Source organism: Barbus barbus (genome assembly GCF_936440315.1).
Source record: "Barbus barbus genome assembly, chromosome: 1".
Lineage (NCBI taxonomy): Eukaryota > Metazoa > Chordata > Actinopteri > Cypriniformes > Cyprinidae > Barbus > Barbus barbus.
Genome location: NC_136729.1, coordinates 5,835,910 through 5,863,251, shown reverse-complemented (window position 1 = coordinate 5,863,251; position 27,342 = coordinate 5,835,910). Strand labels below are relative to the sequence as shown.

Below are 27,342 nucleotides of genomic sequence, written 5' to 3'. Positions count from 1 at the left end.
TGTGCAGGTATGGCTGGGGACTCAGATTTTAGACATTGGTGTAGCTTGTGTGTATGCATAGTCATGAGAGTGCTGATACATGCATAAAGCAGAACTGATATCAATACATCACTCATAAACAGCAATGAAACACTCTGCTACAAATGTCACAATGCACTTTTACAATGGCACTCTCCTTTCTGGCTAATCTTTCTTCCTTATCAAGCAGAACTTCACATGAGATCTGCCCCACCACACATGCAAACATACTGAAAAACAAGAGTATAAGGAAAAATTATTTTACAATTTAAAGCAGTAGTGAAAAGAAAGTTAAATCTATTTAAAAACAAATCATTTTTAATTAGCATTAACATGTTCTATGAATTGTTTGTGCTTTTAGCTTAGCAACATACTATCATCAATCTCTACTGGAGTCAAATGTAATTGTTAGTAAAGTCTTTTGTGAGTGTCACATGAGCAACTTGTGTTGCATGCATGAGTGACCCTTAATTGAGTTGCTGAATTGGACATATAGCGTTTCAAATCAGTCACTTCCAGGTTCCATTTCAGTTAAAACGAAAAAAGTTTGCTTAAAGGCACAGTCCACTCAAAATGTCTAATTCTGTCATCATTTACTCATCAGTACAAATCTTTATGACTTTCTTTTTATATTGGAACACCAAAGAAGTTATTTACAAAAATGCTTCTGTGATTTTAGGCCATACAATGGCAGTCAGTGGAGTCCAGTGTTATTTGAATATCTTCTTTTGCCTTCTACAGAACAAAGTCAGTCACACAGGTTTACACGAGGATGAGTAAATAATGACAGAATTCTCGCTTTTGAGTGAACTATCCATTTATTCTTTCATGCACGAAATTCCTGTCATTCAAATCGCCAACTCTTAATGAAAACGAACAACTTGTTGCTTTAAAATGCTGTCAGAATCAACTCTCTCTTTCGAAAGTAACTGCTTACGTAGACAGCAGACAGCCCACGAGGATTTAAAACAGAGCCAGAGTCTCAAAAGGGCTCATTTTTTGTATCTAGAACTATATCCTTTGGCATCTACCTTACTATTAAAGAATCATCTAGGACGAAGGTCAGTCTGGGCTAAATAAAATTCCCTTTTTTTGCTCTTTTTCTGGGTCTTTTCTTCGCTCCATATCATCATCTATCTCTCCTTGTAATTACACCCTCCACAGACAGCAATGAGGATAGGATAATGTTCTCCCTGACAACATGCTGTCTGTGCCGGAATCTTTTTTAGGTTTGCTGGGAGTCCTGCTCACTTCAGCGTTGAACCTTAAATACCACCTTCTCCGGCAGCTCTGAGAGCCTGAGTTTAGCTGACACTAGTTCAGCTCAGTAGGAAGCCGATCAGACCCAAAAGCTGCTCTAAGTGCTTCATATAGCTACACGGCACAGAATTCTGTGACCGGACCTGATGTTTATTGACCTGGTTATGAGTTTCATCACTGATCTTTCAAACTTTTCTGAACAGTCTCTTTAAAAGAAAGGTGAACCAGAGGCACCAGGAACACTATAAATGCTGTAGTAGCTGTAAAGCATGCTCTCTTGTTCTGTTTCAAAACACACTTGCACGCAATCCAGCATGTCTTTAAAGAAGCAGTCAGTCGCTGGGTCATGAATGCAGCGTTGCCATGGAAATCTGTTGTTCGTCCTCATACCTATCTTCTCTATTCTTTACCTTTCTAAAGGACAGCTCTCTTTCCTCCCTTTTTCTTGTATCTCTCTCTTTCCATTTCCCCCTTCTTACTTTCCTTCATCTTCTCTTTCTGTGGCAAAAAGGAAATTGGGCGTAATATTCCAAGTACAGAGAGTGAAGCCCATCTCTGCCTAGAAAAAGAGAAACTCTTTTTCAACACACACAGATGCGGTCATATACACCTAGAAACGACAGTCACGATGAAGAACTATAAATACTTCACCACCTACACATACACCATCTCCCTCATCTCACACACACACACAAACCAGTGTTTTCTACAAAATTCTGTTTTTATGAACCTCACTCCCATAATTGGTTTTAACTACATACTAAACAAAACCATACTATTTTTGGTTGTTTTATTCATTAAAATGCTAGTTATTAAAACAAAAGTATTTTTTGAATGTCTAACTTTAACTATTCGTTGTAGTATAAACATCCAGACAAGTAACAAGTCAAACAGAGCAACTATTCTGACTGATTCAGATGGATCCAAACAGTTAAAGTCACAATGAAAAAGTCACGACAAATCATTACAATTCTATATTGTAATGTAACTGATGTTGAATCCGAGTGTAACTGATAATCGAAAAAAAATATAGGTGGGCCTAAAATATAGGTTATTTGTTGGTTGTTGATTGGACTTTGGGCGATTTACCCTTGGTCTCTTCATGCGTTTTCTTTCATTAGATAGCTATCAGATTATGAAAAGGTAAACGAGGTGTACATGAAAATGCATTCGAGACAGACTGCAATCCGATTGCACAAACCACTTCAAGAGGTGGTTTGAGATGCATTCCAGATGCAACTGTATAAGTGTAATTGGATCTGGTTGTTAAAGCCACATATGTAAATTTTACTCCTCCCAAAATGGCAAAAAATAAAGACATGAGAGCGAGTTACAGCTATACCACAGCAACATGCAGTTCCACATATATGGACCACCAGGGATAAGCATCTCTCTTTAGCAAGCATGCACAAATTAATGCAAATGAAACTCACCATTCAGCATCGCATCTTCACATGTCCAACAGTCATCTTCATTAAAAGTGCTGAACTTTAAATTCTTTCACTAGTGCTGATGATGCTCTCTCATTGTTGCGGTCTTTGATCTTGAGATCAACTGATGATAAATAAAAACACAGTGCATATCTGTTGCTGTCTGTGATGTGATCTCCAATGAATCTGCATGTAGTGTGGGAATTGAAGATCGGAATTATAATCGTTTTTTGGAGACAGTTATGTGGCCAAGTGTAAATTGAACATTTTTAACCAATCGAATAGCCATCTGATTTGAGAAAACGCACAAGGTGACAAAAGTAAACGGGCCTTTTGAAATGTGGGCATTGCAATCAAAAGAAAAGTGAGCTTACAGTCTATTGTGAGGAGACAGGGTTTAAGTAGACTAAATGATTGGGGAAGTCTGCCATTAAATTATTTTAACAGAAGGTCAAGCTAAATTTAAAAAAATGAAACAAAAGATGCATAGAAACTTTTCATTTCTTGCCAACTTTAACTTGTGATTCAACAAGTTCAACAAGAATAAGTGTTATTCATATGTGAATCTTGCTACACTAGTCATGCTGTATGTTTGGTTATGCTTGCAGAAGGCAACAATTATGTAATATAAAACTGCTTTGACCTGTTTTTCAGCAAGAAGAAAGGAAAGAAAGGAAGCAAAGAATGATTTATTAGTAAATAGGAAGGAAAAAAGTTGGATGACCAGAAAGATGGATGGAAAGACAGATACGGAATTCATTAACTTCACCATGTTCGGGTGTTTCTCACATCAAACAAGTCAGATACAAACATATAAAGGAAGAGAAGCACAGATGAACTGACGGATGGATGAATGGTGGACAGGGCCTGCAGGTAATGCATGGAGCTGTAAATCCCACACTGCCTCTAATTAAAACTAGAGTCTGGAGGCAGCCAAGGGCACAAACAGAGAGCAGATGGAGTGTCTCTCTCACTCTCCCGCTTCTTCATCACACCTCTCCCCTCGCTTCTCCAGCTCGTCCTATGTCAGGAAACTGTCAACAGTGAATAAATAATCCTGATATTAATGCGCTCTCCCTCAATGAGCAACAATTCCTCTGGGATGTAAAGCTCCACAGGGTGGCCCGCTCTTTCCATTGCACTGCAGGGTGTGGTTTACGCCCTTCTGCCCGCATGGAGTGTAGATATCAAACAAATACACCTCTAGCGACCATTTACCTGAGCTGAGCTTTAAAAACATGCACAGAGAAAGAATGAGAGGGAAATGAGAACATGATACCAAATGTAAACCTGTAGGGAGCGGAGAAAAAATTTCTCTTTAAAAACTAGGGGTGGGAGAAATGATTCTGAATCGATTCTGAAAGCACTATTTGCTTATTGCTTGTAAAGTGTTCCTTTGTTCCCTTTTATTACTTTACATTTCCTTGTATGCTTTTAAGCTATATTTAGTTAGTTACAATTGTTTATTATTCATTTGTAATTATTATAGTGATTATAATTTTACAAGTCATTTAGAATACACAAATAATTGTGATATTCAAAATCGGTAAACTTAATTAAAAATAAAAAAATGCAGATCAAGAAGCGTTTTAGAATGGGACTGTGATTACAAGACCGGATAGTGAGGTGCCTTAAACATCATAAAGGTATAAAACAGTCACGCATGAATTCACCATACGAAACAAAAGCACTAATAAAGAAGACTTAAAAACAAGCATTTTCTTTTCTCTCACACACACTCCTACATGACGTCAAGTGCCTGAAATCAGAGAGAAGGCCTCGGCACTCCCTTCAGTCAACTTCACACCCAGTGTAACTGGAAAGGCCTGTTTATACACACACACACACAGAGCGTTTTAGACTCTGGACTTGATCACAACACGGTGACTCCATGCTCACCATCGTAAAAAATGCAAAGCCGTGTGTAAATGTGAGCCCTGTTCGAGCTGCTGTAGGTCAGGGAGCTAAACGGGGTTTATAGTCCGCTGTGTTCACAGTCTCACATTAAGCTCAATCTTCAGCCGCCCAACCTCATGTTCCCAAACTTTGCACTTTCCGACAGTATTCAAATACCCCCCCCCTCCCTCCTCAAACTGAAAGGTAAATCTGGTCTCTTGTTTTTTTAAGCATTATTTCATTTGTTTGGGTGTGGCAGTTTCAGATATGTCAATGGAAAAGTTAATCTCAGCTCAGAGGATGAGGCGATTGCCATCTTTGAATATTTCCTACAGTATTTCTATTGCCTTTCCTATATTTTAGACAACTGTCAAATGAATAGCCAAACATTTCATAATGTGACTATGAAATAATAAATACTAAGAAAGTACAATGCAACTTTTAAATTACATAAAAGCTGGTTTATTTGAATACAGTATTACAGTATCCTATGCCAATACAAGTACCAGAGGTCAAACCTTAAGGCAGTGGGGGGGGGGGGGGTTACAAATAACTTGCTGATAGTTTTGTAACCTATTATTACAGCAATAAAACAAATACTGTACTAAATAAAACTACCACATAATGTGCAATGAACTCCTACTTTACTAAAACAAACAATGTCAACAACGGTTGCGCAATGGGCAGGTATGTTGTTGATGCCCGCTTGACTGATTTATTGCACATGCAATTGAATTTACTCACCTGTTGCTTACTGACTGCAACAAACAGTTACACTGAAACGACGCCTGCAAAGGAGGCTGTGATTTCAAGTCTTTGGGCACTTTTACATTCAAGCTTTTTGTGACTTCATTGCGAGGTTTAAAGATTGGTGCTTAAAGGCAACAGTATGGTTCACTTTTGCTGAAACAAATCCAGTCATGAAGTGAATCACTACTGATCATCTATGTTTTATGAGAGTGCGGTGTTACCCCATAAAAATCAATGTGGGATGTCTGTGGACAAAGTAAGAAATGCAATTTTTTTTAGAGATATGGCCAAAGTTTCTTTATAGCAAGCCACTTCGCTCTGTGATAATTTTATATGTAGGCAATAGGTAAACAAATATAGCTTCTATATACTTGTAAATGGCTAAAAACTCTAAAACGGTTTGCCAAGATGTTTTAATAACATGTACAATCAGCAAATCTTCCAATAATGGTATCACAAAATCCAGGCCCAGCAAATGAGCATGTGCATTCTACAGTAAACAAACAGTAAATGCCTTTAGCAAAAAGGTAACTGTCTCTTTTAACTGAAAGGCAAAACTTTCTTTTCTAAAGTTGCCATATTGTTTTCTCTTATTAGTTTTTCTATGAGTGGTCCGTCTCCTCCTCATAAGGTCTAACTATTACAAAGTTGATTTTATTTTCATCAAGTAACGTCACTAGAACTCCAGATAAATCTCACCAATAATTTGGAAGCAACCCCCAATAATCACTAAAAATAATTATCTGTCCTTAAGAACGTTCAAACTTCATTGGTTGGTGAGTGGTAAACTGAAGGTAAGCATTCAAAAAAGAAAGAATTTTGTGAATTCATCACCTACATAAATGAAAAAACTGCTCAAAAGCTGCTGTAAATGTTCAATCAATTGACTTCTAGGCCAAATAATTTGCTCACTCCACTACATAAATGAATTACAACATATCTGAGAAGACACAGCGAGACACTCTAATGTGGTCAGATCGCTGTATTGTGGGTCTTCTCTGCAGCCATATAAGGCTTCAGGGCCCTGAATGCGAGCCGTTTCCACAGAGCTGATGTTCTGTCTAGTAATTTATCAGTGAGCAGTGACAGTGAGGCTAACGTCATACCGTTCACCCTTGAGATTTAACCACACCTAATCCCCTCACAGAGGCTGAGAACATGTGGATGCAGTTCAATATCTTGTGTTGACAAAATAATGTAGAAAGGTTTTTTTTAAATTTCTCGTCTTAGAGAATCAACCATTTGAGCCTGACGATGAAAAAACACTAAGATGGCACCCATACTTTATGACTTTATAACTTGCTCTTTCACCTGCACCTTCTCTATGTCAATACTGGCTTTTGTTTGTGTATATGAAACATGGATAAACCTGAAACCAACGCAAAACAAATGTGGGAAAGGATGTGTTTATACAAACCACATTTAAAAGATGTTTTTATTTCCTTAAGTGATGATCAAGGCAGTGGCCTGGCCTCATTACATATTTACTATTTATGATCTTGTAATCTATTCAGAATTGAAACACTGAGAGCCATGTTCCACTACAGATGCAACAACAATATAACAGAGCGGCTGAAGCGACAAGATGATGGTATCTTAAAGAAGCATTTGCATATGATTTATAAATCCAGGAATTACTATAATCTGTCGTTTGCGAGACATCCTTACAGATGACTTGACAATGAGTTGTTTATATCTAAGCATCTCAAAAGATTACATACCTGCCTAGTCCTTGTAGATCAGTTTTGACTGAATGGATAATATCAGGATTACTGCTTTCACATACGTAAACTGCTGGCATTTAAAAAAAGGTTTTTATTCCGGTGAAATGATCTGCCTAGTGGAGCGAGAAGTGCTAATGGAGTAAATCACTGCAGTGGAAAACTGTGAGTCTTTCATACTGATCAGGGTCAGCGGACCCGGCAGAGATCTGTGCTACTATGGAGGATGTCCAAACAAAGCACACCAGACTGAACAGCACAGAACGCATTTGAGGACTTCCTCAAGATGTGAGCTGTAAATCCAGGCAGGTGCAAAGACATTTCTAAAAGTCCACAAAAACGACAGCGGTAAGCACAAATAATGACAGTCATTTCAAATCACAACAGGCAAAAAGATAGTTCATTTTGCATTTGAAAAATAAACATTCTGTCACACATTTGGGCTGACAGTCTGAATGAGGCTTTAGGCTACTCTTCATTGCATTCCAAACTTTTTGTTCGTACAGTACAAAAGGCTGTGGTTTCCCAACTAACGCTGGATCCAATAGATTTTCACTGTATGAACATTTGAGACATTTGAGGGTGAGTCAATAAGGACAGAAGTTTTAGTAGACTATCCCCAAAATAGTTATATCCAACGGCAACAATATAGGCTATTCATAAAAGCTTACAGTGACTGTTCAGTACACGTAGCTGGTAAACAGCCAAAAACTACCAAAACATCTTATCGTCTAATCAATCAACATCATTAGCAATGTGGTATATTTCCAAATTATATAGCAAATTCAAGATGGTCAGACCTAATGAGAACTTGCAATGTGGGCAACCACTTTTGAGTAGGCCTTTCAGATGGGCTGTGGAGAATGAGGGTCAAGGTCACCCTTGACAGCATATTGATGAATCCCAATGGCAATTTCTTGTGGTCAAAAATATGCAATTAAAGTCTGAACCTTTCAGTGGTTGAAAAATGTATTGGCTGACATTTGGCATTTTTTAATTATAGGCGTCACTAATAAGTTTTTCAGTTTGAACCAATAAGTGCTGGAAGTGTCAGACTTTTATTTTGACAGTCCTGAGAAAACCAGTGCTAGAGCGCAGGCACAAAGATGGTAAACAAAGAAAAAGTATTACAGTTAGGGATGCACGATATTTATCGGACAGATAAATTATCGACCGATATGAGAGAAAATGACAATTTGTATTGCTCCGATACATAAATTAAATCCGATAACTAGATCCCATAAAGTATGCTTGCTGGTAAACCAATCAATCAGTCTGATTTATCTGAGATTCATCTTCTTTCCGAGTGCAAGTGATTACTATAAAACATATACTAAAACAGTTGTTATACAGCATATAACAATGTTTAAAAGTTAAACCTAGATAAATGTGCGCTGCATCCAGTAGTTTGTGTGGAGAGTGGAAGCTAAAGCGCAGGACATGGAGGCACCAGCACAATCAATTGCAATTTTTTTTCAATGGAAACAACTTACGCCATAATTTTTGCTCATAAAAGTAAGAGTAATACATCATTCTGAACTGTAAAGGGTCTACTTTTATTTGTGTGCACTCACAATATCAACAAAACATCCTTTTATCTTGAACAGGAGCGCTTCACAAAAATGAACCGAAATACCTCACAGACGTGATAAATATATCTAAAAATAGCTTTAAGTTGCTACTTAACGAAATAAATAAAAACAAAAACTATTTAATACAATCGTTATCTGTGAAGATGCACTTCTCTCTAAAGTCGCGTCTAACGAGGAGATGGCGAATCCTTACTATTTCCCGTGGACACATTCATGGTAATTACTTTTGCTTTATTGTGTGTGTTTGAACGCAGAACTCTTCATCTGTGCTGACGGATTGCTGCTGCTGCGGGACACTAAACACCGTTGAGTCGCTCTTAACAGTCTCGGCAGCACGGACTCGTGTTGTTTCCACCAGCGTGGCAATTTTTTTTCATCAATAATTGATGGATGTCTAAAATATAAAGATAAGGAGAAGCCTAAAACAGGCCCGAGGCCCGGCCTGCGTCTGAACTATGACGTTAATATTGGCCCGAAGCCCGGCCGTAGGGACATAAAGTAGGAGCCCGACTTTAAATTAAATTTTAAAAAATAATAATAATTGGGGCTAAAAGTGTGTTGTAATGCAAGCATTACTGAACATGTACCGAGTAAAATATTACTGAAAATTGATTAGTAATGCCTTACACTACTGCATTACAGCAAAAACTAATACGTTACTGTAATGCATTACTTTTGTAACGCCTTACTCCCAACACTGCTTAAAGACTATATAACTTTCTCATCCTCGTGCACTAAAAACGTTGAATAGATGCATTTCTTTATGCATGAAATATTTGAATATAAATTTGTTGTTAATTGCAGATAAACCATAGTTCTGTCACAATTCTGTTAAACCATTTCTGTTACAAAGTATTGTGGTGCCTTACACAAAAAATAAAAAACATTTGAAGAGTCAGGACTGATGTTTGCTATAGTTAGGCCAGAGCTACTAAAATATCAGTTTAATCAGTGAATCTTAGATTTTGTATTCTCCTGGGTGCACAAACTGCAGATTATATGAAAATTATAATATAAAAATATGAGCTTATCGGTATCAGCCATGAGAAGGACTTAATTATCGGTATCGGTTAAATTTTTTCATATCGTGCATCCCTAATTACAGTGTTTATTACTATTATAAGTAATACACAGACAAACACTAAAATACTTTCTCATATACCACCAGCATTCGGAAAATGTGTATTTATAAAATGTAAGTCTTTATCTAATAAATAAATACTACTACAAGATTTTGATTTTTCATCAAGTTCAAATTATTTTTTGCCATATTGATTCATTTTCAATTGTTTTACTTCTAATTTAATACATATGTAAAATAAATCTAAATTTAATTGTACAATGTGCTATTTACGATCTTTAAATTAAACGTGATAAACATACTGTATATCGGCCTTATATAGACCATGCGCTTGCTTATATCGGCATTGGCCAATACAAAATCCATATAAATCCACTAAAATCTTTATTACATTAGCACTGAATTACTGCATTGCCCAACAAATGCTTAAAACAAATCCTATACAGCTATATGTTTATTAGTTAGTATTATCTGCCGCACATGCAGTTTAAGTGATGTCAGCTGAAAAGACATTTCAGAGACAGCAACTACATTTAGAAAAACATTTTCCTTTTGGAACAACATGCATGAATAAATGCTTTTTGGTCAAACTGTCCGCAGTTAATTAAAGAAGCAAATATAGCCCATTCGGATTTTATATTAACTTCACAGAAACAGAGTTCCTAAACCACATAATTGAGCTAAAACATCAGAGAGCAGAGGTCAGAGGATGAGAAACAGGTGAAGGCCCTTTCTATCTCTCTCTAAATCTGTGTTAGTGGGATCTGGGATTTCAGGGATCTGTAACACAAGCCTGTGGTGTCAGGTCACAGTATCAGCAAGGTGACACACTGAGTTACTGAGGACAAGGAAACCCTGTGTTAACACTTGCTTTTCAGACATGGATGCCGTAAGGCTGGAGAACAGAGTCGCAGGCCAAATAGGCCTCAATTCAGGCTGAACATGAAGGTCTGTGAAGAGTTACATGGGAAAAAAAAATCATGTTTGTGTGATCCATGTATATTAAAATGCTGAAACAGCAGAGTGAGTGACAGATAAAACTCCCAAAGATAAGAAACATGGTCCAAGTCATAAACACACTGTTCTGAGTCCAATCTTTTTTATGCAAAGCATCCTTCCCTGCGCCATCCACCCAAATGGAGGATAATGCAAAATAACACATTTTCATACCTCTCCTCCTACACAGCAGGCTGAAACTCACCCATGACCTCACTAGTATGATTAACACCAATGATTCACTCTCACTCTTCTTCTGCTAAAACAGACACGCTCTGGACAAGAGGTTAGAGATCTCAGAGATGCCATCCGGAGATCTGGACAAGGATATACAGTTCTTCGCTTTTCATTAAGCCACTTAACAGAAAACACACACGTTAGTGCTGCCTGTATTGTATGAAGCTCAGTCAGCATTAGTCACACTGGCATGAGTTATTAAATGAGCACTGAATCTGTCCTCCTCCTCACTCTGAATGGTTCAATTTTCCGTCCTCTGGCACTCGCACCGCAATCTGTGCCTTTTCACATTGAGAAGGGCAAGGCTGGCTATTCTCACTGCCTGTGGTCTTCATGGCTCCCAAATCCAACGCACTACCTGTTGACTGATTTCCTCTATTCCTCTAGACTAGCGGTTGTCAACCTGTTCGAGCATTTGAATTCCCGTCACTCTTTTGTAAATTGCAGAAATTAGGAGTGCCCATAGATTACAATAAGTAACTAAAAGTTAAGCAATCCTGAATTTTAATTGTTTTAGATTATTTTAAAGCTTGTTGTTTTATTTTAAATCAATCTCGAGGCCTCCTTGGAAGTCTGCTTTTTTTAATTTAAAGAAATTATCAGTGTCCACATACTAAAATAAGCAACTAAAATAATTATAATTTTTATAATTTAAAAACGTTTTATTTTATAATATATATATATATATATATATATATATATATTTAAAAAACATTTAAAAAAATTAAGTTGTATTTTATATGAATTCATCTCTTAACTGCTGCAATTCACCAATTGTTTTTTAATTTGAATGATAGTTTTTCTTATTTTAATCTGTGCACACTCCTAATTTCTGTAAATGTATAAAGCAAACTTCCAAGATGATGTAAAATGTTTTCAAATAAAATAAGCTTCTAAACAAAAAATCTATTTTTTAAATTTTAAATTCAAGAGATGAATTCATATAAAATATAACTTACATTTTTTTAAAATGGATTTATCTTATTTAAAGCTTGTTTTGTTTCATTTTAAATCATGTTGCGGCCTTCTTTGAAAGTCTGCTTTTTCATGTATAAATATTGGCAGTGTGCACATATTAAACTAAATAGATAAAATAATAATATGTAAAATCAAAATAATTAAATAGTTAATTTCAGAAGTTTAGGGGTGAATTACAATAAGAAATGTCTTAATATTCTGGAGCTTATTTTGCCTAATTTTAAAACATTTAAGCCATCTTGAGGCCCCCTTGGATGTTTGCTGAGGCTCCCCAGTGAGCCCGGGCCCCTTGATTGAGAACCACTGTTATAGATGGGTCTAAACTCCTTGTTAACTTCATCAGCATTGGCTTGACTCATTGTTATATCAGAGGACATTGATTATTAGTACGAGGAATAGATAGGATTTTCAGTTTTTCCATTGAAGAAAATGACTTACAGTAAAGACATGATAAATAAGCCATAAAAGACACCAGATTTACATCATCTACAGTGAGGAACATGAGAAACCTTGACAAGCCTATCAATTAACAGTTATGGGAAGTCATGTTGAGTCAGGGAAACTCTCCCTGAGCTAACTTGTTTTCTTCTAGTCATCTGTCTTTTAACCCAACAAGCTTGAGGGAAATACAGATCAATAGAAAAGCAAGCATGACGTCATTCCCAACAACAAAACACACATTCATATACATATTAGTTTCTGTGTGAAGATATGTCTCACCTGGCTGGATGAAGTCTCTATAACACCTACTCCTTGAGGCCGGGTTGACATTTTCGCCCAGGGATTCTCAAAAACAGGGCCAAAGGGGGAAAAATAAATGCAAAATCGTTTTCAGTGGTTGACAAGCATTTATAATCTTGTCGTTAGAGGCTATTCGTCTGTTCTGACAGAAGTAATCAGTGTTGCTAGCTAGCCTGAACTAGCCACGCAGACAGAGATCAACAAGTTGAAGCCCAACATCAGTCCATATGTGGAGAGGGAGGAAAAAAAACTTGTTTTGAAGTCTCCAGTTGAATATAAACAGCATGTCCTTGAGGAGGACTTATGAACGATTTGAAGTCTTCTCGGGGAGACTAACATGGAGCTCACTTACATTTATATTTGCTTCCGAGTTTAAAAACAATTAATAATATAATTAATATAAAATTTTAATATCTTAAAAATGACAGTCATAGAGAATGAGCTAACGAAAAGGAAAAAGGTCTCTGCGAGCGATATTAAGAGTTAGGCCAGCCAAAAATCACAAATTTACCGACCTTCAAAAACAAGTGTCAAGAAAAGGTGAAAATGCCTCAACCGTCAGTTTGAAATCAACGAAACAAGCGTCGCTTGACCGAACACATATGTTAAGAAAAACAACCGTGAGTGCTAATAACGAAGGACTAGCAAACGTAAGACGGGTTTAAAAAAAAATTAAATCTATCCCAAAAAACCCTCATGATCCACGAAACCGTCTTCCACCACTCACTGGATCCCGGTGACAAACGGCTCTTGAATGAAAGGAAACGTCTGAGGGCTCGCATCCAGAGTCAGGTAGAAAAATCCATGATTGGCTTCGGGGATGTGGTGTCGTACTGCGGCCGAGCTGCTTAAACGCTCGTGCCTGATACCGGAACAAGCGCGAGAGGCAACATGGCCGATCTCCGGAGCGAGAGGAGGGGGCTGAGCGGGGAGGGGCGGCGGATCCGTGCGCGGATGCTCTAGGCGTCAGCCGGTGCTCGCAAACTGCGGTATTCGCGGCCGTAACGGCAACAGTAGACGTAGGGTGACATCATGCGGTCGTTGTTGCCGTGGAGATTTGAAATCGAGCAGATGCCTGGACACTGGAAACCGCATCAGTGTGTGATTGTGTGAGAAGTGTTCAAATAACTAAAGCAAAGAGGCATTTGAATTTTCCAAGAACATTTAATTTTGAACAGGCCTGCTGCAACAGTATTTACAGCAAGAATTATAAATTTACAACCATTTAAAATGAACAAGCAAAAAAATCTTAGTCTAAAACTAGGCATGGAGGTGTGAATCACAAAATGACTCTCCATCTTGACAGATAAAGGAATGGTTCAACCCAAAATTAAAAACCTGTCATTGTTTACTCACCCTCATGTAAATCCATAAACAAATGCTGTTGATTTTTGTGGAGCACAAGAATCTGAAGAATCTTTACACAGAAAAAAAGAGCACTTTCTGTGAGAAACAATTATATTTTAAGGTTTCTCCAAAAAAAAAAACACCAACAATCATCATAGTTCTTAAATCAGAATTGATATCATGATGTTTAAAAAAAGCTATCATGGAGATTTTTTAGGTTTGTTTGTCAACAGCTATTTTATGACTTTATAGACATGCAGTATAACACAACACGTGGACCTGGTATATAGGATGTTTTTGGATACAAATTCGAAACCACTCAAAGGTGAGTAAATAATAGTTCGATAAACTAGTTCTCTTCTTTAAGAAACAGTCCACCCTTAATGATTTATAATATTGCGCTTGTATCACAAATGCTTAGCACATCCTCCCCAGCATCATGAAGAGTGACTTCGTAAGATCTATGCATAAATGAGGACAATGCAAATACCTGAGTGAAAGTGTAATATACCTCTTTAAATAAACAAACATCAATCCACACACACACACACAAAAAACAAAATCTGAAATACCACGACATAAAACAAATAAAAAAAATGCATGTAAAAACAAATCCTGATCAAATATTTAGTTTCTTAGCTCCTCTACTGGCATAGTGAAAAGATCAGAGAAGAAGCTCCCTTCATTGTCACCACCACCAAAAACCAGAAGTGTTTGTGGGGCTGACTCTGGAAGTTCCTCTTGTTCATCTGTACATCCCTGTAAAATAAAGACAATTATTATAAATAATGAACTGAAGCCACTTGATAAAGATCTTCATAATTTGAATGTTTTTACCTGTTTGCATGTTGTGGGCATGGTAATGATGGAATGTCCAGCTCGGGGTACAGAATTGAGCTGGGGAAAAGCCAGAGATGACCAGCAACTAGTGTCTGAAGAGAAAAAATATTGTCTTTATATGCTTAAATATTATTCGTCAACAGCATTTATGCCATTGTATGAGGTCAGTAATTTTTTTTTTAAAGAAATGAATCATTTTACTCTAGGCATTTACAAGTAAATAGACATTTACAATGTTATAAAAGATTTACATTTTTGAATAAATGCTATTAACTTTATATTGATCAATCCTGATTTTACTGTATTTACTTTTACTGTATTTTTGAGCAAATTAATGCAGCTTTAGTATGCATAAAATATTTTCAACACAAATCTTACTAACCCCAAACTTTTGAACAGTAGAGTTTATGGTAACAATGAAAGTCCTGGCTATGGAATTGGGGCATAAAACCTTATTCTCACCCGTGTTGAAGACGAATGCATCACTCAGTGCGTTGTTCCCATTGTAGCCCCCATGGATCATGAAGCTACAGTCTGAAAGAACCGCACAGCCGTGCCAGCTGTGATACAGTAAGGGTCAGAGGTCAAATGCTCAGTGCATCTAGGCTGATCAAGATATGCCCAATCGTGTAATTATTATAAGACCACTGATTGAATTTTTGTTATACATTTAATTTGCAGTAGCGAGCATGATTTAAAGAACAATCTGTTGTAAGTCTTCATTTACTCCAAGAGTAAATTGTCACATTTTAAATACCTTCTGGGAGACGGGGCTGTTCCACTTGTCTTCACAGCAGAAAACTCCATCAGGCCTGAAACAGGTGGTGACAATGTGGTATTTTAAGCTGACTACTCCACTTTTAAAAAGAGCACCTTCAGTAATTAATGAGTGAAAACACTAGGAGTAACACCAGGTATTAAATATGCAGAAAAATCTAGACAGATCAATTGAATTATAACGGTATCAAACAGACAAAAAAAGCACTGAATCTAGTATAATCAAACAATAATAATAAAATGACTTTTATTAGTGGTGAACATTGTTATTGCTTATTTTCCCCAATAAGAAACCACACAAATTAAAAAAAAAAAAAAATATATATATATATATATATATATATATATATATATATATATATATATATATATATATATATATGATCTTGAAAGAGTAACAATTCTTGCAGTATTTACCAAGGTCTAGCATGAACATATCATTGAAGCATACAGGGGTGTCCCATCCACCAAACACAAAGATCCTCCCCTGCATCACACATGCTGAGTGCCTGCACAAACAAATCAAAAAGAAAATACTCATCGGCCACATCAGATGAAAACATCAGTCATTCAGTTAATGAAATATTACATCATGCAACTTTGAATAAAAAGACATGAGCTCCCTACCCAGAGCGTGGTGCAGGCTTCTCTCCATTGACAATAGGTTGATACCAGATGGCCATTTCAGGGTTAAAGATGTAGATAGAGTCACTGCAGCCGTCTGGTTCTGGGTGTGGGCGAGGAAACACTCCTCCAAACACAAAGAGCTCTCCTCGGAACATACTGCAGCTGTGGTAGGCCAGAGGAGGCACTTTTCCCTGCGCCTAAAGGGGTAAATGAAATTCAAATCAGCTTTTCAGTTTATTCAGTTTCTACTGGATAAAACAATTAGACTTGGATTTCCTATAGACTACAACCAGATGATATCATGATACAAAAATAAATCTTTGTGCCTAGACATGTTACAGTAATACTGTATAGTTCTGTGAATGTTTTGAAGGGTTTTGTTGTTAATCTTAAAATCAAATGCAGGCTAACCTCAACCAAAGTCCAACGCCAGGTTTGTGTGTCTAGGATGTGAACATCATTAAACCATTTCTTATGCTTTGAGCCACCAAACACAAAGATACGTTTAGATTCCGGGTCATAGGTCGCTGTGTGACCAATGCGGGCCTCAGGGGTGGGTCCTTGTGCAAGGGTTTCAGCAGGAACCCAAGAAAGATCCTCTGAAAAATATTAAGAGCAGAGCTGCATCTACCAAGTAAAATCATATTTAATAATATATTACAATCTACTGACATGAGACATAATGTGAAATGCTTACCTGTGCACAGTTTCCAAATGGGGTCTTTGCAGAACTGCATTCTGGCACCTTGTCCTCCAATCAAAATGGCTGTCTGAGGATCAATGGGACAGAGAGTTTGACCCCAACGACCTGATGGCTTGTCCAATGGAGCTGAAAAAGACAGTGTTAAACATACAATAACTACCATACCATATGTTCCACATGTACGCACTGAAAATATTCACTCACCAGTCTGTGAGGGGGTTTTGGCCTGCTTGCCTTTAGCTTTGTGGCCCTGAGAACTTGAAATTGCAGTCTGTTCCTCCTTTTGTGAGAAGAGACGTGTCTGACCTCCACGGTGATTGTTCTTGCTCCGTCTTTGAGGTGTCACCTTTTCAGAGGCATTAGGGCAGATGTTCTCCTTGCCTCTACCTTCATTAACTTCCTCCTCCTCCTCCTCTCCCTGAGATCGCTTCCTTTTGCCTGGACATTCTCGTAATGCAGGTACTGCAGGAATGCACTGGAAACAATGAAGTGAGAACACACTGCAGGAAAGTACTGACAAACACACAGTGAAAATACCTCAGGCAGGTTAAACTCACCTCTGGAGTGCATTCTATCTGTGAGAGAGTCAGCCCCGGATCTAAAAACTCTGTAGTACCCTTTGGAAAACAGGATCATGGGTCAGTTAGTGTATGAATAGATCCAAACACTTCACACAAAATGCATTACATTATATTTCTTATATATTAAGCATAATTTGATTGCGCTTTCAGCAAAGACTAACATCTTTGACTGGAAATTTTCATAATGGAAGTAGTGACATATCTTCAATTTTGTGACTTACATCCAAGTGAAATGGATGATTGACAAGGACTTGGTTCTATCTATTGAACATTTATTGACTGATTGGCAATTCTGAATGCAAGCAATGAGGTCGATTGCAAGAAAGGGAAAAGACTTAAAGGTATAGTTCACCCAAAAATGAAAAGTCTGTCATCATTTACTCACCATCAAGTGGCTCCAAACCTGTTTGAATTTCTTTGTTCTGCTGAACACAAAGGAAGATATTTTGAAGAAAGTTTGTAAGCAGGCTGTTTTGGGGCGCCACTGACTTCCATAGTAGGCAAAAAATAAATACTATGGAAGTCAATGGTGCCCCAGAACTGATCTGTTTCCCACATTCTTCAGAATATCTTCCTTTGTGTTCAGCAGAACAAATACATTCAAACAGGTTTGGCGCTACTTGAAGGTGAGTAAATGATGACAGAATTTTCATTTTTGGGTGAACTGTCCCTTTAAGCAGCCTAAATGACTGAAGAAGACTGGCATACATCACCAGAAAGAAATTAGCGTGTTCACCAGAAGATCGAGTTCTGACATTGATGAATCAAATAAAACAATAAATCAACGACATGCTTTATGCTCTTAAAAATTGATGAATTTCCATGTCATGTCGACTTTAAAAATCAGCACAGAAAATATAACACTCCAGATTTAATTTGAGATTTGTTGTTTAACACAAAATGAAACTGAGCTTGAACAGTCTCTCACCCCAATGAGTTTTACAGTTAAGGTTGCTCCACTGGACCAGACACCATCCTCACCAGATTCCCATGACAGACATCTGAGAAGAGGAAAGGTTTAGTAATGGATTAAATGTTACTATTTAATCGTACTGGTCTGATTAAACGTATATAGTAAGCATACCTATTGAATGGTGTTAGTTTTCCCATATTAATGGCTATGTTCCTCTCATCAGCCAGTTCCACAGAGACTGAATCTCGCTTTCCCCAGTCTCCTCTGGTGAAGAGAACCATCAGCTGGACACTAGGCTGGATCTCAATTGAGCTCTGCCATCCTTCACGTCTGCTGTGGGGAAAAAACGATGATGAAGAACACAATCCCCTCATATAAAGAACACAGGTTTAACATAGTTAGCAATACAAGTAGCTGCAGTACGTTACTGTTGATATTGTGCACATCTTTGTAGTTGCGTAAGAACTTATCGAGACTGCTTAAAAATATTAAAACGTATGAAGCTATCTAAAAAATATGTCATGCACAAAACTACTCGAATCACTGTAAGCGTGCACAGCTTAAGTTGAATTAAACAAAACATTACATAGGCAGCCAAATACATCCAATGCATTTCCAATCATTTTTGTTTACCTTAAGATCTGCTGTGGTTGTTCATCTACTCCAAATATGGCATAAACACCGAAGCCATCCATTGTAACGCTTTTAAATTGACACGCTCCAAAATAACAAATGCCAAAAAAAGTAATTTAATTAAACTCCGATAGATAGAGCTCTATCTCCCACCGACCTAAAGAACAATAAATATAAAACTCGCGCCACCGCCACGACGTTACATTCAGGAAGCGCAATGATTGGACGAGTGGGCGGGAACGCAATACCATCGACCAATCATATAGAAGATGCGTACTGTTTTCCGCTTGTTGCAATGTTGATTGACAAGCGAAGTCAGCCAATGGATGAATGACTTCATTACAGGCGGGAAGCATGATTGTCATGGAGGAGGGACATTCTTCTGATGGTCGCTATGTCAAGAAGAGAATTTCACATCATAAAGTGAAAACACAAACATGGCAAAATGATACAAGGAGAAAATGCACATATTATATAATTATGAAGTAAGCTTATCTGCTATACAGTAAGCTTTGTAAATCAAAATACTGTCCGCTGGTGACACCTGCTGGTCAAATACATATAAATGCAATGGAGAGATCCTAACTCATTATTTTACATACATTAGTTCCTTAACTTTCCATATATAACAAGGATCTATAAAAAGGCTTTGCTATGGTTATATTTTAATTATTATCCTTAAATACTATTCAGTTGTAACTTTTGTGACCAACTTTTTTTTTTTTTTGAAGGTTATTAATTTCATGTGAACATTTTAACATTTTGTTGGGGGATTATTTTTTTTATTTTATTTTATTATTGTTATTTAACATATATAAATGTTATAATTATAATTGTATTAAATTGTATATAATTGTTATTTAACATGTTATTTCATATATAAAAAATGTAAATGTTTTTTATTCGCTATTCATTAAATTACTCGCCATTGCCGTCACGTGACCCAAGCAAGCTCCGCCCATCATTAGTTCAACATTACAGGTGAAGAAGGGGCGCTGACCAATTATTCGACGTTTTTCTAATAAGGTACATTGAAACACTGTGCAAGAATTGAGATGTCTTACTTTTTTGACAGTATTTGTCAATTTAGCAATACGACAAGTAATTTGATTTCAAATGAATGTACGCTTAGCAAGCACTTGTGTGCAGTTAAAGCAAAAAGAGTGTCAGTTTGTTATTCCAGTAACGTTACCTATACTCTAGCTCATGTTATTTCGTGTGTATTTTTATACAAATGTAAGGAGGGTAAATGTGAACGTTTGTTTTTAGTGTTTCATTATCAGTCACACTGGCAAACTAATATTATGCCCTATTCTATAACTGTCATATTTCAAGTACAGTTCTTTTTAAAGTATATAATTTTTACTGTATTCTGCACTATTCTATGTATTTTAAAATCTTTCAGCAGAAAATGGCAAATCATGGTATCAATGCAGAGGGGAAGCGTCTTCCACGAATGGCTGCCACTCTAATGATGGGCTTTACCGCTGAGAGGGAGCCCACCTTTGGCATCCACAGGGCCAGTTTCAGGCCTGTCACGTCTAGCAATGAGTCTGAAGATTCTCCATCTTCCGGAGAAGAGAGTCAATCCACCATCCCAGAGTTTGTTGATACTGAGGAATCCTCTGCTGTGAAACAACATACCCTAGAAGACCAGTCATTGGAGTCTCCACCCCAAGTGGAGGACCTGGTCTCTGACCCAGAATCCCCTTCTGCATGGAGTCTGAGTAGTGTTACAGGGGGTGAAACCACCCTAGAAATACTGGAAGACAATACAGATGGCTCTCTTCGGAGGGACCAAAGAAATGGAGGTTTGACTGGAGTTTCAATATGTTTGGTTGCAGATGTTTCTTCATTACCAGTGTTGTCTCAAACACTTGCTCTTTCAGTGAAGTTCACAGACTGGCACAAATTTCGCATAACAGCTCTGTGTACTGAGCGTTTTGACAAGCTGCTCAGAGAATGCCCTGAGTACCACAACACTAAGAGCTGCTTCACTGCTTTTGTACTGGAGAGAGGTAAGTGTGAGAGGTAACATTTCTCATTTTCGATCAGTTTAACTTGATGTACTGAAAACACTATACTGACACAGCAACTATTAACATAATAACTAATAAAAATGACAGTAAACACCAAAATTACTAAATTTTGTGAAACTATACTAAAAATGGAAACTATAAAAATAAGAACTATTTCAAAATAATAATAAAAATAGTATCTCCATCATACTAAATAACATTGGTGTGAGAGACAATGCCAACCAAAGAAGACCACATTCTGTGCATGGTTAAGGATTGAAGCAGGAAGATTTTTCTGTTGGACCAATAGGTCAGATTTGTACTTGCCCTTTTTATTAATTTATTATTAACATTTCTTATTTGGAAATGTTGTTGTTGTTGTTTTTTAATAAATCATATAATTATTTTTAAAACTATTACGTTTTCTCTCATATATATATATATATATATATATATATATATATATATATATATATATATATATATATATATATATGAGAGAAATCTGCAAAATTCAACAATTCTGTGTTTTTCCATCAATATGGGGTGCTGTGTGTACATTAATGAGGAAAAAAATGAACTTAAATTATTTTAGCATGCAATATAACAAAGAGTGAAAAATTTAAGGGGGTCTGAATACTTTCCGTACCCACGGTGTATATATATATATATATATTATACGTTTATATATATTATACGTTTATATTTTTGTCATCATATTTTCTTTACAAAGAATATTTACAGTAATAGCTGGAAATTATACCATTATCTCATTTAAAAGGGAAACCCCCGACAGCCAATAAATTCTTCATTCAATAAATTCTCAATAAATTCTTGTTCAGTTTGTAATTTTCGATCCATTTTTCTTGATCCTACCAAGACTATCACAATAGTCATTTTTGCTCTATCTTGTTCAATTTGGACATGTTAGCCTGTCGTATTACCTAGCTCATGGACAGAATTCACAACTTCATAGAAAACCAAATGTTGAAACATTTATTGCATTGTGCATGTATAAAACCATCACGCTTGGTATATATCAAAATTATATATATACTTGAAGTGAAGTGACATTCAGCCAAGTATGGTGACCCATACTCGGAATTCGTGCTCTGCATTTAACCCATCCAACGTGCACACACACAGCAGTGAACACACACACACACCGTGAACACACACCCGGAGCAGTGGGCAGCCATTTATGCTGCGGCGCCCGGGGAGCAGTTGGGGGTTCGGTGCCTTGCTCAAGGGCACCTCAGTCGTGGTATTGAGGGTGGAGAGAGCGCTGGACATTCACTCCCCCCACCTACAATTCCTGCCGGCTGGAGACTCGAACCCGCAACCTTCGGATTACAAGTCCGACTCTCTAACCATTAGGCCACGACTTCCCATACTTGGTATATACTGCTCCGGGTGTATGCTCACTACTGTGTGTACACTTGGATGGGTTAAATGCAAAGCACAAATTCTGAGTATGGGTCACAATACTTGGCCACACACCACTTCCCGTTTCCCTTTATATATATGTGTGTGTGAAAAATATCATGAAATAATTGTATATGTATCGGATGTGTGTGTCAGAGGTGCTTGACACAGGTGGGCAGCGCTGTGAGGAATATGAAGTGGTAGCTCTGGGATCAGGTCAGAACTGCTGCAGTGGTTGGCTTTCTTACACAGGATGTGTCATCCATGACTGCCACGCCATTGTCATCGCCCGCAGAGCCCTCAAAAGGTTTTTATAAAAAAAAATTTAATATAAAAATATTTCTATACTCAAGAGTATAGAGGAAGACAGACAGAGATTTTATTTTAATTGCTTTGTATGAATGCTGTTTTTAGTGTGTGCCCAATATATATTTAGACATAGTTGGTTTCTGTTATTTTATTTAAGTTAAACTACTGATGTAAATGTGAAAAAAATGTGTCTGTTGTCCTGTCTGGTGTCACAGGTACTTGTACAAGCAGCTCCTGCTGTTCTACAGTACTGATCCAGAGCTGAAGAAGCGCTCCATACTGGAAAATGTTCCATCTGAACGACTGCTTCAGCTCAAGCCACACATTTACCTTCACTTGTACACTAATAAAGCCCCCAAAGGAGCAGCTCAGTGCATAGTTTTGTAAGTTTAACTATATTGTTTACACTCTATGTTGTCTGCTCTCCACTGTATATGTTAGAAAATCTCTATTGGGTATATTAAGAGTATTATATTTAGAACATGGTGAAAAGAGATGTCTATATTTGTTTTTTCACAGGCAGTCTCAGAGCAGTACTTACTCCACTCTGAAGCTGCAGTGCCATGCTAAAGGCTCTCTCATCGCTGCTGCCTTCCTGCTTCCAAGCGTGTGGGGTGCCCGCATCTGTTGCATGTCCGACAGTGCCAAACTCACCCGTTGGACTGTCACAGGAGTGCAGGGGGCGCTACTGAGTCATTTCATCAACCCAGTCTACATTACCAGCATTGTACTTGGTAAGCCGTTTGCTTTGGTAGGTCACAGAATGCTCCCAATGTCTCCAAATATCCTAATTGGATATTGATTGATTAGTCATTTTAAAATCCAAGCAGGCAGAAGAATGACAGTATTTATTAACATTTTCTCTACTTGTTGCCTAGGTGATTCCAAGTACTGCTCGGAGAAAGTGTCTGAAATCATTAACAAGTGTCTGGGCACGGGCTGGAATGATGCACTGCCTCCTCCATTCAAACAGACCACCATCTTCTTCCTGAGTGGAGAGCCCGTGGGGCCTGATGAGAACACAGACCACTGCAAAGACCTCAGCGTCAACTGGTGTTTGGGAGACTCCAGTATTGAGATTCTGGACGGCATCACTGGTTATGCAATCAACAAGTCAGTCATACTAAATAAACAATTTAATGACGGCCTTCTCTTATAGCCATGCAGTTATTTGTGCTTCGAATTTGAAGAGCTCATTTGTAACCAAGCCACTTCGAGACAGTCTCCTGATGCTAAATCTAGTTTAATATTTTGCAAACATTTATACTTCTAATTAGGGATGTCAACGATTAATCGACGATGGATTAATTGTCGATAAGCGATGGTCGATTAAGCAGATGGGTAACAGTGTGTTTTGCCGTTTCATGCCGGTGGTTTTGGAAACGGATCACTGACAGCCCCACGCACCGTACTTGCGTTTGGGATAATTTTATTTTAAATCCCGATAATGTCAATTGCAAACATTGCGACAATGTTTTAAAATAAAACAACGAGCACCATGAAACCATTTAAAAAGGCGCATTCAGCGGTCTCCGGGACAGAATATGAAACAGCCACAAAGTATAATTATCCCGTGCGTAACACTCTTCATTTTATCAAATGATCATAATCGCATTCCATTAATTTTACGATCCAGCTACTAGCCTTTTATTTAGACTAAAACCCCCTTTCATTCAGGTGAGGAAGCTTGCGTTTTGAGTGGCATTTGCACATCCTGTCATGCCGGTGACTATATGCTACTGCAATAGATGCATTTTGCAGTATTAAGGTTAACGATTATCGTTAATTTAAACGACGATCGATTGTGGAAATGATAAAAAATTGACATCCCTACTTCTAATTGATGCCTTAATCAGTATACAATAAGTCAATAGTTTAATAATGTATTTGTGTTTTTGTTCAACCACTCATTTTGTCTAGATTCTTATCCACTGTTTTATCTCCTATAGTTTGATATTTAACTCTAAAGTAAAGTATTTCCATAAAACGTCTATCACTATTTAACAGTGTGGTCTTATTCAGGCATTTCTTTACTCCACTCAAGAAATTCATTAATTTTCAGTTCCCATTATTTATTTTATATTTCTCTTTTAGGTCTCCATTTGTAAGCGGTCCTGGATCATCCAGCAGACTTTGTAAAAGAGCATTGTACTTCTGCTTCAGAAAAGTCTCAGCACTGACAGGCCACCATGGCTTTTTGTCATTCACTACATACCGCAAAGCTAAAGTATGTACATTTCTTAAGTATGTATGTTATTTTAGTTTGGATTAGGGCTGCACAATTAATCAAATTTCTAATCGCGATTACAATTATGGAGATAATCGGCTCAATGCTATAGAAAAGCAATAAAAGTTCAGGAAGAGTGTTTTCAGCCTTTTTTTACATACATATTTTATATAAAAATATGGCATGCAGCTTCAAACAATGGCATAAATCTGTTCAAAATAATCGTTATTAATAATCGCAATTACAATCTCAAGGGAATAATCAACAATTACGATTTTGTCATACTCTTGCAGCCCTAGTTTGGATAATAATATCCACACACATCAAAGTTATTTTGCCATACATTTTTGGGTTCATATGTTAAAATTGAAGTTGAATGTATATAAATGTGCCATTTTGTGCTATATATGGTCTGTTGTTGTAAGCTGCTAATCTGTTTTATGTTCTGTCTAGATGGCTGCCCAGCTGTATCAGGAGACCAAAACTCAAGTCAATATGCAGTTCTTGGCCAACAATGCTGGACCATGGAACTCTAAACACTTGGTAGATTGCTTCAGTCTTTAAATGACAGCTTGAACAACCCTAGAAATTCACTTGGGTTCCCAGTCATTTCAGGCTTTTGATGTTCAACAGATCTTTCCTGTTGGACGTGTGTTAATATACAAGTTCCTTATCAGATATCACATATTCACTTCCACTGAAAACATTTCTGTTCTAAAAAAATGCAAGAGTAATACCAGCTATTTTGACTTGATAGTTAATCAGTGTTTGTTTGGTTGTTTTACTTTTGCATTGTTATTTCGATTCTGTGGTTTGGTGTTTTGTAGTTTATTTGGTAAGAAAGATTGCCATGAAGAGACTTTATTTTGGCTGGCCATATCTACACATAAATAGAGTAGTTTTACAAGCACACTTGCAAGGCTCAGGCCTCCCATGATTCGTGGTCATTCCCATTCATAATTTGTGATAAAGAATAATAAAACGTTAAGTTGTTGTAATGTGGTTCTTTACTTAAAGGAATGAAATACTTGGATTAAAAGGATATAAGGAAAGTAAGTAAAATAACGATTTATTGTAATCCATTTGCTATTTATGCCAAAAAACACCTTCATTATTGTCACAATGTCTCATCTTGTCACATTCAATAATTAATTACATAAATAATAGGCTATATTTTTAATTCAAATTTGACTTTGTCAGTCATACTATGGCCATATCTTGCCTGACTCATCCATCTCAATGTCTATGGTGGTTACTACCCTGCGTTATGCTGTTGGTAACAGTTTAGTTTAGTGTATGTGTGTGTTTTAAAACAAATGCAGAGATGGGAATATATTGCAGTTTGACTGAATCTCATAACTATGGAAAGCAGTGTTGGGCAGTAGTACTGTAGTTTTTTTTTTAAGGAGCAGAGAAGGGTGTCTTAGTTTATAATTTGTTGTCAAGTCACAGCCAAATAGCTCGGGCGAAGCGAATATTTTATAATATGATATTTTGGCCAAATAACAGAAAAAACTGAGCGCCCACATAGCGACAAGTTCATGAAAACGTAAATGCGATGCACGTACTGCCTCTGATGTGGCGGTAATGACGGGAAAGAAAAAAAACATTCGCTGGTCAAAAACTTCGTATTTGAACTTGATTTTGGTGAAATTTGAATAATATAATGACCCATGCAACGATGCAAATACAGGTATTCCGAGTATGGGTCACCATGCTTGGCCACAGACCACTTCCCTTTCCTTATAGAAAACGCTGTCTCCACCCTTAATTCGAACTTCGGCGTCCATCACATGACAATGAAGAGCTAAAAGTTGAGAAGTATGCCTTGTAGGATTGGCTCCCATTGGAGACCGGATATTGTCCATGGCTGGATTTACAAACTTCAGCATCTTGATGGATTGTATTTGTACGAGTCTAAAGTGATGCGCTGATCAAGGTCGGTAGAAAGTTTGGGACTTTCAGTGTTGGCTTTGCGCCATCACACTGGTGCTAGGTTAGAAATTGATGTATTTGTGGAGTGTAACTCGTTCAACACTTGAATTGTTTCTGTGACCCATTATCGTTACATTTTACTATTTTTGTTAATGACTCGTTGTATTTTAGCCATTCCACCGAATGCATGCCCTTTTCTCTTTATCTTTTTTAAACTGAATATAATAACACAAGTGATATTAACTCAAAATATGTGTTGGTCAATCTCAGGTAACTTTATGTATTTAGTTTTTGTCACGTTACCAAA

General features: G+C 37.2%; 3 protein-coding genes across 12 annotated transcripts in view; 1 reads left to right on the top strand and 2 right to left on the bottom strand.

The window, feature by feature from the left end:
• The window catches only part of LOC306875185 (serine/threonine-protein kinase MARK2-like), a 55,182-nt gene extending 41,560 nt beyond the window's left edge, over positions 1-13,622 (bottom strand). For 5 of the 8 annotated variants that reach the window (XM_079425634.1, XM_079425636.1, XM_079425639.1 and 2 more), the window contains exon 1: positions 12,680-13,622. In XM_079425634.1, coding sequence (XP_079281760.1) covers positions 12,680-12,730 — 51 coding nt within the window. In that variant the 5' untranslated portion in view covers positions 12,731-13,622. The remainder of the gene's footprint in view (positions 1-12,679) is intronic. The other 3 variants (XM_079425633.1, XM_079425635.1, XM_079425638.1) reach the window with 1 other exon arrangement.
• Positions 13,623-13,846: 224 nt separating this feature from the next.
• LOC306870890 (uncharacterized protein) lies at positions 13,847-19,356 on the bottom strand. Of its 3 annotated transcripts, none has more exons than XM_079418404.1 (13): positions 19,122-19,356; positions 18,660-18,821; positions 18,504-18,576; positions 17,552-17,611; positions 17,199-17,469; positions 16,989-17,120; positions 16,703-16,890; positions 16,292-16,488; positions 16,082-16,173; positions 15,645-15,699; positions 15,350-15,447; positions 14,885-14,979; positions 13,847-14,806 (listed from the first exon to the last, which is right to left on the bottom strand). In XM_079418404.1, the coding sequence occupies exons 1-13, from the start codon at positions 19,181-19,183 to the stop codon at positions 14,675-14,677; spliced, it is 1,617 nt and encodes a 538-aa protein (XP_079274530.1). In that variant the 5' UTR covers positions 19,184-19,356; the 3' UTR covers positions 13,847-14,674. The 3 variants fall into 3 exon arrangements, with proteins under 3 accessions (XP_079274530.1, XP_079274531.1, XP_079274532.1); XM_079418405.1 differs by having other exon boundaries at positions 18,660-18,818; positions 19,122-19,335; XM_079418406.1 differs by having other exon boundaries at positions 13,848-14,806; positions 17,229-17,469; positions 19,122-19,346.
• A 1,176-nt stretch (positions 19,357-20,532) lies between these two features.
• Positions 20,533-26,101, top strand: LOC306868737 (adenosine deaminase domain-containing protein 2-like; the record flags this gene model as incomplete). The annotated part of the gene is made up of 7 exons (XM_079415054.1): positions 20,533-21,139; positions 22,721-22,871; positions 23,089-23,256; positions 23,393-23,607; positions 23,752-23,986; positions 24,968-25,100; positions 25,554-26,101. 7 exons carry the CDS (start codon positions 20,533-20,535, stop codon positions 25,662-25,664), a joined length of 1,620 nt encoding a protein of 539 aa, XP_079271180.1. The 3' UTR covers positions 25,665-26,101.
• Positions 26,102-27,342: the final 1,241 nt, after the last annotated feature.